We start from the raw sequence: 12,736 nt of genomic DNA, 5'->3' as shown, positions 1-12,736 counted from the left end.
TCATTTTTCATGACGCCCTCTATCGGTCTTAGAGCGCAATCTTGGTGATCGCCGCTTTGGTACCGGCGCTACAGGTGTAATCGAAGGTGTACTGGATGTACACGGTATTTCTATGTTAATTTCTTCTTGATTGGGCTTGGAAGATATCAAAATCGGCATTCCAAGAATATCCTCTGCTGGATGATCTAATATAGGTTCTACAAAATATAAAAATACTTGTATCTATGTGTGCCTCACTAAAAATATAATTAATGGAAATTCGAGTGTAAATTTTACCTTTCATTACATCAGAATCAAATTCATTTCTTAGACCAAGGACTGTCTTCTTATTTATTATATCCAAAACCAATTGTTCATTTGCTTCACAATTTTTCGAAGAAAGTGCAGGAGCAACTCCTCCACCAGTTTTGTAAAGCTCCTGCCTTTCTAGTGCCGCCTTTTTTCTTGAGTCCTGCTTCATATTGCTCCACTGCTTCCGTAAAGAATTGGCGTCACGAAAGACGTTGAAACACTTTTTATTAAAATTTTGCTCAATAATTTTCCAAACGTCATCTTTTTGATGGTTTGAAACGGCGTTTGTATCTTTATTTTCGATGATATTTTTATTTGAATCAACCAAATGAATTAATAGTTTTTTTTCTTCTTGAGTGTAATTCACTCTTTTTTTATTAGAATGCATGTTGGCCGATGTCTAACAAGTTCGGTGCACGGTTCGGTGGGGCAATGACGAGTAACTCACAGAATAAGGCCTTATTCTGTGGAGTAACTATCAAGTTTGACAGTTTGCAATTATTAGGTACCTACCTTCGGTAACGCGATTCATTAGTAAAATTGGCATTCATTTGATAAAATTCTGTGTTGCCAGATCGTTTCAGACAAATTCTGATGCTTAGCTAAGATGCGAACTTAAAATTTTGGTGCAACGTAATTTAATTTTAAGGACGCCTTACAATTAAGACCGCCTTGCCTAAGGTACAGCTTATATTTTGTTGGAGAAACCGGGCATTAAAGGCCGTTTGATTACCGGCGTCATTGTAAACTTTACCTATAAAGACCCCTTAGTTTTTCTAAAAAAATCATACGACAGCTTTGCGCGCAAAATTGGTGAGGCGCTAAAACGATCAATGTTAAAGGTAAACGTAAGTTTGGCATGTAACTTTATCCATCCTCAAGATCTCAATGTAGATATGAAAACATTTCAAACGAGAAATGCCGTAATTGATATCGGCACCAATCTTAAAAAGTGGTACAAGGAGAACGTTTTTGATAAACTGCAAGCCAAGTTGGAAAATTTTTCCGAAAAACAGTCCGGTTGGGCGTTAAGTGAAGTGCTATTTGTCAAAATCAATATTAACAATTACGCTCCCATCAAAGGTGGTTTTTCAACATATATAAAGATGCCCTCGTTTATACTAGCTAAGAAAGCCGTTGTGAATGTACGAAACAATGATAAATTTTGTTTTCTATGGTCCATAGTGGCTGCTTTAAATCCCGTCACCAAACATGTTGATAGAGTAAGTAGTTATCCTCATTTTGATGACATACTAAAACGCGAATCTATTCAATTTCCTATTAAAATAACCGATATAAAAAAATTTGAGCAATTAAATCACCTCTCCATTAACTTATATTGCGTAGTTAAGAAAAAAGTACTTCCATTTATGTTAAGCGGTAAGACGGATGGTAGAAAAACCGTAAATTTATTGGTATTGTCATCAAACAATCAATCTCCTCCCAACAACAACAACAACAATGGCAACGATTATTATCATTACGCTTGGATTAAAAATATGTCGGCGCTGTTCTCCTCGCAATTATCGAATCGAGGTCATAAAAAATTTTTCTGTTACACATGTTTAAATCATTTTTCGTCGAGCGATCTATTAGACAAGCATTCAAAAAGGTGTCATCAAGTGAATAAGTGTTCCATTCGAATGCCTAACAGCAATAACGATACCGAAAAATATGTAGAGTTTACTCGCTATTCGCATATGGAGAAGGTTCCATTTGCTATTTATGCTGACCTTGAAACTATCTTGGAAAAATGCGATAACTCGACACCTCTTCAAGGTGTAGCCACCGCGCTTTACCAGTCACATATTCCGTTTAGTATAGGGTTCTATTTAAAGTGCTCGTACGATGAGTCACTTTCAAAATTTGCGATGGTTTATTAAACAGTTACATGATATCGCTAAATGGGCGAACGCCATAATGAATACTGTAGTTCCCATGGAGCGTTTAAGTTCGGCTCAACTGAAAAGGATCGAGAGTGCAACGCACTGCCACATTTGCGAATAACCTTTTTTGGAGGGTGACGTAAAAGTTAAAGTCCATAGTCATAGCGGTGGGGGGCTCTTTCGCGGCGTTGCTCATAGTAAATGTAACCTAAACTATAAAGATAGTCAGGTAACCTGTAGTTTTTCATAATCTGAGCGGCTACGACGCTCATTTTATTATTAGAGAGCTTGCGACCGGGGTCATTCCCGGCGAAATCAAACTTTTACCCGTAAACAAGGAGAAATATATCTCGTTCACAAAGTACGTACAGGATACTTGTATTAAGTTTCGCTTTATCGATTCCTTTAGATTTATGAGTAGCAGTATAGATAAATTGTCCTCATATTTGGAGAATGACAAAAAAACCCTTATAAGATTGCATAGCGACAACGCGAATGAATTTGATTTGTTAACGCGTAAGGGCATATTTTCGTACGATTATGTCGACTCATGGGAGAGGTTAAACGAGCCAGAGTTATCGCCTAGAGATGCATTTTTTAGCAATTTGTAAAACGAAGCGGTAAGCGAAGCCGATTACGAGCACGCGCTTAACGTATGGAATACATTCAACATTAAAACATTAGGAGATTATTCCGACCTTTATTTAAAAACGGATGTTCTTTTGGCTGACATTTTCGAAAACTTTCGCAATACGTGCATAGAGACGTATCGGCTTGATCCTTTGCATTACTATACCGCTCCGGGTCTAGCTTTTGACGCCATGTTAAAAGTTACGGGCGTGAAATTGGAGCTTCTAACTGATATTGATCAACTCATGTTTATCGAGAAAGGGATTAGAGGCGGTATAACGCAGTGTTCTACTAGATACGCCAAAGCTAACAACCCGTTCATGAAAGACTATAACAGCGACCTTGATACGATGTACCTATTGTACCTTGACATTAATAATCTTTATGGTGCCACAATATGTAATTTCTTGCCCTTCGGCGAATTCTCCTTTGAAGAGGACATTGAAAATTTGGACATACTTAATCATCCGGACGATGCTGACGTAGGATACATAGTAGACTGTGATTTGGACTATCCCTCCGAGTTGCACGAATCTGATAGTGATTTTCCCATGGCGCCGGAGCATATGATACCCCTCTATTCAAAATTTAAAAAACTGATGTTAACCTTATATCCAAAGCGCGAATATGTCGTTCATTATAGAAATTTAAAGATATACGTGCAGCACGGTCTAAAATTAGTAAAAATAAATCGAGTATTGCAGTTCAAGCAGTCTCCGTGGTTGAAAAAATACATCGAATTAAATATCGGTATGCGACAGCGGGCGAAAAATGAGTTCGATAAAAATTTCTATAAATTAATGATTAATAGTCCTTTTGGTAAGCTTATGGAGAACGTGCGGAAATACAAGGAGGTGCATTTATTGACTAAATGGGGCGGACGTTACGGCGCTAGGGCATATATATCCAAACCAAACTTCCATAGTTGTACGATATTCGATAAGGACATGGTGATCATAGAAATGAATAGATTAGAAGTCTTTTTCAATAAACCTATATACGCAGGATTTGCAGTTTTAGACATTTCAAAAACGTTTCTTTACGACTTTCATTATAACTACGTTTTGAAAAAGTTTCAAAAATCGTCCGCAAAGCTGTTGTACACCGATACCGATAGTTTAATATACGCTTTTAACGTTCCCAACATATATGAAATTATAAAGGAAGATATTCATAGATTTGATACATCAGATTATGATCCCGAAAACGAGTTTGGAATTCCTTTGGTAAATAAAAAAATTCCGGGGTTAAGGAAGGATGAAAATCATGGTCGTATAATGACCGAATTTGTAGGGTTGCGTGCAAAGATGTATTCATATGAGGTCGATGGAAAATTGATAAAGAAATCGAAAGGATCCACATCATCTAGTATGAGGGACGTTACGATCGATGATTATAAAAGGTCCTTGTTTAATATTGTAACTATAAAAAAGGAGCAGAATCTAATACGATCGAAGAAGCATGCCGTATACACATTGAAACAAAATAAGGTCGTATTAAGTCCTCACGATGACAAACGCGTCATATGCGCTAATCGTATCGATACACGGCCTTGGGGATATTGTAATTTTAGTAATCCTACCTAATACAACCATACTAACGACTACTACGACGATGATGTCGATATTCCACAACCTTCGCGTCTTTTAACCACACCTTTTGTATTTTAGAAAACCCCTCAACAATAACAACAACAACAACAATACGGATAATGGATAGCGAAAATTTGAAAATACAATTGGAGGAGGAGCTATACAAAGCTTCTATTCCCATTTATAAACAATTTTTAAAACAAGCTCTATTGAGAAACTCATCCACTACATTCATTAATGAGGTGTTACAAAACCTCATTATCCTCCCCGATGAATGTTTCGGTTGGTGTGCTTGCTCTAGAAATGTATGTGAAACTAATATTAGATTACTGATAGAGAGAAAAATTGAACTGGATAGGTTAGTAAAATCAATATCCTGTAATGTTAGTGATTGTAGTAGTGGTAGTAATATTGATAGTTTACCGTTTCATATCAAACAATATGTAATTAATTTACTCAAGTCTTCTGCAGGTGTGTATAAGGATTATTTCATATGTAATAAATGAAAGTATTTGTAAATCTGCAAAATATGCCAATGTTAATGCCCTAACATTATTTATTAATGTGTGCGTAGAAAAGGGAGTAGAGTGTAGATTTAATACGCACGAGCACAATCGTCATCGCGAGATATACACATGGATATTGGAAAATATCCGTAAAGGCGAAGAGAATCCTGATGCACTTCTCGGTTGGACCTGCGGACCAGACTCTTCAATATGGCCCTCTACTCAATTGCTCGATTATAAAAGACTCGAGAATTACTTTTAACGATAATGAGAAAAAGAGACCCTAGGAAATATGTTGTATGGTGAATTACAATAATAAAAAGTAAATATTTAAGTTTTATTTATTTATTTATTCAAATCGACACATCATAACCTTATAGAACAACATTATTTTTATCAATCCATGATTTCTCGTCCACACCCAACCATTTCACGTACACTTTGTCTTTCTTGCGACGCAGGACCTTTTCAACCAGGTATACGTCCGAATACTTGGCCTTCTGCAACTCATGTTCGTAAAATCCACCTAAAATCGGTTTAGCCTTCATGTCTTCCAACAAATACATTGGTCATTGGTCGTACATGGTGAGATGGGCCAATTATGAAACTTTTACCCCGTTATCTGAGTGAGTGACTTGAGATGAGTTTAGTTAGAGTGCCTCAGTAGGCCTTGGGAGGTTACTATTTGCTAAGAATAGTACGGGGGCGCTTGATCTTGAAAGGGTAGTTTTCATCGTAGTCTGTGGCCCTTCGGACGAGGGGGTTTGGGTGGCGGCGAAGGTTTGGGTCGCTCTGCGGTAGAGCTGATCGTGGATAGTGGAGAGATCTGCGTCCTGATGCAGGGCGTTGTTGCGCACGTACCAGGGGGCGTTGAAGGCTAGGCGGAGGCATTTGTTTTGGATGACTTGAAATTTGTTGATGTGGGTGCGGGCCGAGTGGCTCCAGACGGGTGACGCGTATAGCATGATGGGGCTGAGGCTGGATCCACATGATACGTGATTTTACGTACCTACGCACGCGTAAATACGGATGCATAATTTCCCGCCATCCGAATGGAAACTCCGTGTTACGCAACCGTTGTCGTCTATGGGTTCGTTTTGTTTTGAATTTCGAATAGGTAGTGTTGTAGTTGTTGTAACTGTAGTTTTAGATAAACGTGTATTTTAGTAAGAATGAAATCAAAAACCTATCTTTTACTAATTGGTGCCATGTGCAAACAAAAAACATGCGTATTTCAAAAACAAAGTTACAAGCTGAAGATTAAAAAAATTTATATGGCTTATTTGGCAGCCAAACTCGCCAAAAAACGTTCTAAACCATTTGCAGTTAGGAAAGTGTGGACTCGATCGATATATACTGAAGAAAAAAGACTTTTGTATGGGTGCGGAAATTCATTGTTCTGCGAGTTAGAAAAAGACAGTAGTCGGTTTATTAACTACTTTCGAATGAACGATGCTATGTTTTCCGAGCTTTTAAATATGCTTCAACCAACAATTAAAAAACAAGTTGTGGTACGAATACCAATTGAACCTAAAATAAGATTAGCTATAACACTACGGTATTTGGCTTCAGGAGACAGTATGAAATCAGTGTCATATGCCTTCAGAGTGGCTCCACAAACAGTTTCAGAGATTATAGCAGAAACATGTGAAGCAATTTGGAATTCTTTACGCGAGAAGGTGCTATTAGAAAACCCAACAGAGGAAGATTGGAAAAATATTTCCAAAGATTTTGAATTAAAGTGGAATTTCCCCCATTGTATTGGAGCAATAGATGGGAAACATGTAATAATTCAAGTAAGTATTTAGAGCAACAACGTGAAACACAGGGATATCATCTTACTTTTTTGTGGTTGGTCTACAAAAATTTTTACACATAAATCTCATCCACAGCTAAACATAGCATTACTAAACAAACACTTCGTTTTAGGCTCCACCCAATAGTGGATCTTCTCATTATAACTATAAGAACAGTCACAGCATTATCCTGATGGTGGATGCCAATATGCGCTTTACGTTGGTTGATATTGGAGCTCCAGGTCGAAAAAGTGATAGTGGTGTTTTTAGAATGAGCAGTATTGGAATGGGACTTGAAAATAATTTGCTTAATGTCCCAAAAGAATGCCCTATCAGTAGAAATTTGACATTTCCCTTTGTCGTGGTAGGTGATGAGGCATTTGCTCTCACAAACTATATGATGCGGCCCTATCCTCGAAACAGTAACTTAAATAGGAGAAAAAAATTTTTCAATTACAGGTTAAGCCGAGCCAGGCGTGTAGTAGAGTGTGCTTTCGGTATTCTACGAGGTCGCTGGAGGATTTTTGCAAAGCCCATAATTGCATCCGAAACCACTATAATAAAAATTATCCAAGCAACAATTTGTTTGCATAATTTTATATTGAAAAAGGAAACTGTCTTGCCAATCACGGAACATGCATATTCTGAATTAAATTGTATGTCAGAACAAAATACAGGCTTTCTTGAACTAGGCCGATCTGGTCGTAACGTTTACAGTAGAAATGTTGCACATTTAAGGGATAGATTAGCTGAATATTTCGAGGGCGAGGGAGCGGTTCCTTGGCAATTAGAAAAAGTTGAAAGTAACGACTTTTAACTACTTTCTACCTAAATATATAATAAGTATATAACTATAACTAAGACAATGATGTAACTGTGGTAATATACTATTGCCATGGATTTTGTACAGAATAAAGTGTATATAGTAAATTATAATGTAAATGTTTATTCAACATAAAATATTTTATTATTCATTATTCAAAATACTTTCTTCCCCTTCCAATAATCGAAGGAATCTTATTTGTAGTTTATTTCTATTTCTTAATGGTAATCTCCTAAGACCTTCCCCAAGCAAAACTAAAAACCCATCCACTCCATCTGGTTTACTTTCTGGAGCTTGCATTACTTTTAATATTTCCTTCTGGATTTCAGTTTCATATCCTTCAGATCGAGCTTCAGATACTCCTGCAAAAAAGTTTGTGCATTACTTACTTCACATCTGTGCTTACTTATAAAGCGTAATTTAATTTTAGTATTAGTATAAATAGGTATAATGAATAATATCTGTTATGAGATTGCTCATAAAAAGTAATTGACGCATATTACTAACTCTTTTTTTTATTTCCGACAGAGTGTGAGGACAGGCTTGGTGATGGTGATCCGGATGGGATGATTTCAGCACCACTATTAGATGTTGATGGTCCCAAGCTTACATTTGAAATAGTTCTAAAACACAAAGCAAAACATTCTGACAATATCTATGACTACCCTATATAGATGTAAAATATTGTGTTAAGTGCTATTATCACTTTACATACGTCATATTTTCAGTATCATCTAGGAATCTCATCAATTCATAGTATTTAAAGGTAGGCTGTGGGGGTAAATGATCTGCTCCAGAACCACTTGGAACATATGTTTTGTGCTTTTTTCTGGCCCTCATGAAATCGTCCCTCAGCTGCCTCCACCTTTTTTTTACTGCATCAATTAACTGGCCTAAACATCAACTATATTAGAAATCTTAAATTACATTTCTCATAATATTGTTACAACAGATAAGCATAATGATTTTGTTTACCAATGTGAAGTTACATCAAAATGTATTAATTGTCTGTTTACCTCCCAATAGTACTGCAACTTCTTCCCACAACTTTTTTAGTTTGAGACCATGCCTTTCCTGCACGGGAGTTCTGAAATCCCACAACGGTTTACGTGCATATACCAAAGAGATTAATAACTCGTCATTGATTTGATTTACTGCAGGCGTTGGCAATTCTTCGACCGGGATTTGGTTTTCGTTATCCACACTTGTAGGTTCTAAAAAATATATAAATTTATTGCAGCTGTGTTTACCTATCTGTATTACACACTATTTTGAATAACAAAATGTTAATGCGGACTTACTCAAAGTTAAAACATTTTGATCATTAGCACACAAATTCCATTTGTCGATTTCTTTTACATTGGCGGATTCAACTATTTCTTTAAAACATTCATGATCCATGTAGTTATCACAGTAACTATTTATTAAATATCCACAATAACCACATTTGTACACGATTTGCGATTGTGAGGACATTATTTAAAAATCTGCACGATGTTTACAAACAAATAACCTAAAAATGCTCACGACGGATAAAAATCACGCATTGAAGTTGAAATTAACCAACTTCAATCCGTGGTGACCTTGGCAGCGTACGTTGCGAGAGTAAGCGATCGCCATTGGTTCGTGGTAACAACGTATCCGTGAATCACGTATCATGTGGATCCAGCCTGACGATGGCTTTGTATAGGCGGAGCTTGTTGTTCGTGTTGAGCTGACTGTTTCGGCATAGCAGCGGGAAGAGGGTCTTGATGGTGCCGCGGGCTTTGTTGGTAGCGTTTGTGGTGTGCTGGGCGAAGTTGAGTTTGGAGTCGAGGGTGACTCCTAGGTACTTGGATGAGTTTGACCATGGGATGCCTTGGCCGAAGATTTGGAGTTGCCGTCGGGGATGGTGCTTGCGTTTTCTCGTGAAAATGGTGGCAGTGCTTTTGTCGCCGTTGACTTCTATCAGCCAGTCTGAGAGCCATCTTTCTAGGGTGTCGAGGCTTGATTGTAGACGTGATGTGAGGAGGTCTATGTTCTAGGAGTGGGCCAGGAGGGCGGTGTCGTCTGCGTAAAGCGCCAGTTCGACGTTGGGGGCCTTGGGGATATCGTGGGTGTAGATGTTATAGAGTGTGGGGGATAGGACCGAACCCTGCGGGACTCCAGCTGCGATGGGCCTTGTGGAGGAGAGGGTGTCCATGACTTTTATTTGGAAAGATCTGTTTGTGAGAAAAGAGTGAATGAGTTTAGTGATCTGCGGGTCGATGTGGGCTGTCGAGAGTTTATAGATCAGACCGTCATGCCAGACTTTGTCGAAGGCTTTGGACACGTCCAGAAATACGCCGCCCGCAGCCTGGTTATTGGCCATGCTGTGGTAGCAGTATTCTGTGACTCTTAGGAGTTGTTCGGTGGTGGAGTGCTTGGGGCGGAAACCGAATTGCTCCGGCGGGATGAGCTGGAGACGGGTTAGTTCGATGTTTAGGCGGGTGAGGATGCATCGCTCGGCTATCTTGGAGAGAGATGCAAGGAGGCTGATGGGTCGGTAATTTTGTGGGAATTTGAGGTCTTTCATGGGTTTGGGAATTACAATGACATTTGCCCGTTTCCAGATGTCCGGGAAGTGGCAGAGTCTGAGCATTCCGTTTATGATCGTGGTCAGATAAAACTATGGCCTTGATTGGGAAGTAAGAGATCATAGTGTTGGTAATGCCGTCGGGGCCGGGGGCTTTTCGCTTCCGCAGCTTGCGGATCAGAGACTTGATTTTCTGGGGGGAGGCTGGGTGGATGCGATCGTTGGTAGTCAGATCGCGTAAGGTGTGCAACTGATCTTTCGATTTGCTCAATGCGGTCGAGGTCGGCATCGCGAAGGTTTGGGGAGCACTGGAGCTCGAGGTTGTCGGCTAAGGCTTCGGCCTTTTCCTCAGGGGAGAAGACTAGCCCGTTTGTCGAGTGAAGGGGTTGAATTGTTTTGGGGGTGGTGTTTCGTAGGATTTTCGCCATACGCCATAATGAGGTGGTGTCGTCGTTTAGGGACGAGACTTTGTCAGCCCAGGTGGAGTTCCTGTGCTGGAAGAGAGCTGTGCGGACCTCGGATTGGAGGGCGTTTAGGGTGCGCTTGTCGTCGGGGTGGAGGGTTCGTTGCCAGATGTGTTTAGCGCGGTTCTTTTGGCGGATTAGGCGTTTTAGTTCGGGGGGGATGGCGGTTTTGGGTCTGCCGAGCGTCGTCTTGGTGGTGGTGGCGTGGGAATGGGAGGCTAGGATACAGGATTGGAGGTGTTGGGTGTGTTTGTCGAGGTCGTGCTTGTCTGATATGACTGGGATGTGCCCCAGCGAGTCTTGGAGGTGCGAGGTGTACAAGGGCCAGTCGGTGATGTTGGTGGTTTGCGTGTATATATTTGGCGTGGGGTCGCCTAGGTGGAGGATGACGGGGTTGTGGTCCGAGCCTAGCTCGGGGACGGTGAAGATGGTGGGGAGGAATCGGACGTTTTGGAGGATGGCTATGTCTAGGACGTCGGGACGTGTGTCTCCGGGAAAGTGGGTCGGTTCTTGGGGGCCTAGGATAGAAAGTTGTGGGTGGTTGTCGATGTATGTGTGAAGTTTTCGCCCGTTGGTGTTGCAGACGCGGCTATTCCAATCTGTGTGTTTGCAGTTGATGTCGCCGGCCGCCACCGTGGGGCAGTTTCTGACGAAGAGTTTTTCCAAGTCGCTGTCCGTCAGTGGGGCGTTGGGGGGTTTGTAGCAGGAAATCAGTTTAAGTTGGTCAGTGGTCGTGTCGATGAAGATAGACGTGGATTCGATGTTGTCTGCCTGGGAAACTGGGCCGGGGTGGTGTTTGAGTTGGCGGCGCACGAAGATGGCGGTACCGCCGCCTCGACCTTTCCGGTCCGAGCGGTATAGGGAATAGTTTGGGATTTTTGGGTTTATGCAGGGGCTTAGGTGGGTTTCGCTGATCAGGACGACATCGATGTCGTGGTGGATTAGGAAGTGGGTTAGTTAATGGATTTTGTGCTGGATGCCGTTTGCATTCCAGAACGCGATATTGATGGAAGAAGGGATTAAAATGTTAGCCATTTTTGCTAGGGTAAGGTTTATGAGTTGCTGGGATTGTTGGAGGAAGGACTTGGTGGTGGGGTTTGACGCGGAGAAGGTGAGGAACATTTGGCCTAGTACGGCGGCTATGTTCGCTTGCTTGCCTGGATTTGTGGCTGTGCTGGTGGGAAACAGGGCTTGAGCAGCCGGGGTGGCTGAGACCCATGGGTTTGGGGTGTTACGGATGCTGGGGGTGATGGTGGTGGGTTTGGGTTGGGGGTACTTGGGGCAACCGCGGTGGTTTGCGGTGTGGGAGCCTCCACAGTTTGCGCATTGAGCGGGTTGATCTGGGGTCTTGAGGCAGGTGTGGGTTGGGTGGCCGGCGCCGCACTTGTGAGGTGCGGTGCATTTGGACTGCGCGTGGCCGAAGAGCTGGCAGCGGTAGCATTGCCCCACGGAAGCCGCGTTCCGGAGGGTTTCAACCCTGATAGAAACTCGTGCGATGTGAGTCAATTGATAAATGGAGCTTTGTTCCCTTGGTACGATGACCAGGAACATGGGCATTGGGGTTTTGTCTTGGCGGTGGAATTGGTGCACTTTTGAGGGAGTGAATCCCTTGGAATTTAATTCCAGGGTGATGTCTTCCGCGGTGGTGTATTCCGGGATGCCTCGGAAGACGACTTTCAGCGATTTCTCGCTTTGAAGGGAGTAGGTGTGGTGGTGGAGGTCATGTGATTTGAAGGCGGCTGTCATCTGTCTGTAATCGGTAGTCGACGGTGGGGTAATTTTAATACCGTCGTCGGAATTTGCCGCGGACCTGAAGCGGATTTTTAGGGAGTCTAGGAGGGCGGTGGCGGTTTGCCATTTGGATTTGTCCCGAAGTGTGACTGGGGGAATACGTTCGGGGGCGGCTGCAATGGAGGTTGAGGCGTTGACTTCAGAAGTGGGTACGGCGGCTTGGGTTGGCGGAGTCGGTGTGTTCTTGATGGCTGAAGGCGGGGTCGTTTTAGGGGACTTGCTGGGGCGCCTACGTTTCAACTTTTGGGTTTGAAGGCCCTCGTCGTCTTCGTCGGTGCCCGCGGTCGAAAGTTCCATACGAGAGCACTCGTTGGAATTTGGGACATGGGGGGTTTTAGGAGCCGTGGCGGCGTACTTTTGGGGGGCTGGGTCAGGGAATTTCTCGTTAAAACGAGCGACGAGG

General features: G+C 41.8%; 2 protein-coding genes across 2 annotated transcripts; both read right to left on the bottom strand.

Annotated features, from left to right (window-relative positions):
• Nucleotides 1–996, bottom strand: LOC116160667. Its single transcript, XM_031473935.1, has 2 exons — nt 277–996; nt 1–197 (listed from the first exon to the last, which is right to left on the bottom strand). Exons 1-2 carry the CDS (start codon nt 677–679, stop codon nt 1–3), a joined length of 600 nt encoding a protein of 199 aa, XP_031329795.1. The 5' UTR covers nt 680–996.
• A 6,672-nt stretch (nt 997–7,668) lies between these two features.
• On the bottom strand, nt 7,669–9,491 carry LOC116160659. The gene is made up of 5 exons (XM_031473923.1): nt 9,357–9,491; nt 8,541–8,778; nt 8,240–8,417; nt 8,032–8,147; nt 7,669–7,886 (listed from the first exon to the last, which is right to left on the bottom strand). The coding sequence occupies exons 1-5, from the start codon at nt 9,489–9,491 to the stop codon at nt 7,669–7,671; spliced, it is 885 nt and encodes a 294-aa protein (XP_031329783.1).
• Nucleotides 9,492–12,736: the final 3,245 nt, after the last annotated feature.

The sequence above is a fragment of the Photinus pyralis genome, unplaced genomic scaffold, assembly GCF_008802855.1.
Source record: "Photinus pyralis isolate 1611_PpyrPB1 unplaced genomic scaffold, Ppyr1.3 Ppyr1.4_LG1, whole genome shotgun sequence".
Taxonomy (NCBI): domain Eukaryota; kingdom Metazoa; phylum Arthropoda; class Insecta; order Coleoptera; family Lampyridae; genus Photinus; species Photinus pyralis.
The sequence above is the reverse complement of the archived record's forward strand: the minus strand, read 5'-3'. Positions and strand labels throughout refer to the sequence as shown.

Bases quoted from the DNA above. Each gene is read 5' to 3' on its own strand.
- LOC116160667 (XM_031473935.1), bottom strand. From the start codon at position 679: ATGCATTCTAATAAAAAAAGAGTGAATTACACTCAAGAAGAAAAAAAA. The intron at 198-276 runs GTAAAATTTACA...TATATTTTGTAG, and splicing joins TGATTCTGATGTAATGAAAG to AACCTATATTAGATCATCCA.
- LOC116160659 (XM_031473923.1), bottom strand. From the start codon at position 9,491: ATGGCTCTCAGACTGGCTGATAGAAGTCAACGGCGACAAAAGCACTGC. The intron at 8,148-8,239 runs GTATGTAAAGTG...TTTGTGTTTTAG, and splicing joins GATGATACTGAAAATATGAC to AACTATTTCAAATGTAAGCT. The intron at 7,887-8,031 runs GTTAGTAATATG...ACTTTTTTGCAG, and splicing joins TGTCGGAAATAAAAAAAAGA to GAGTATCTGAAGCTCGATCT.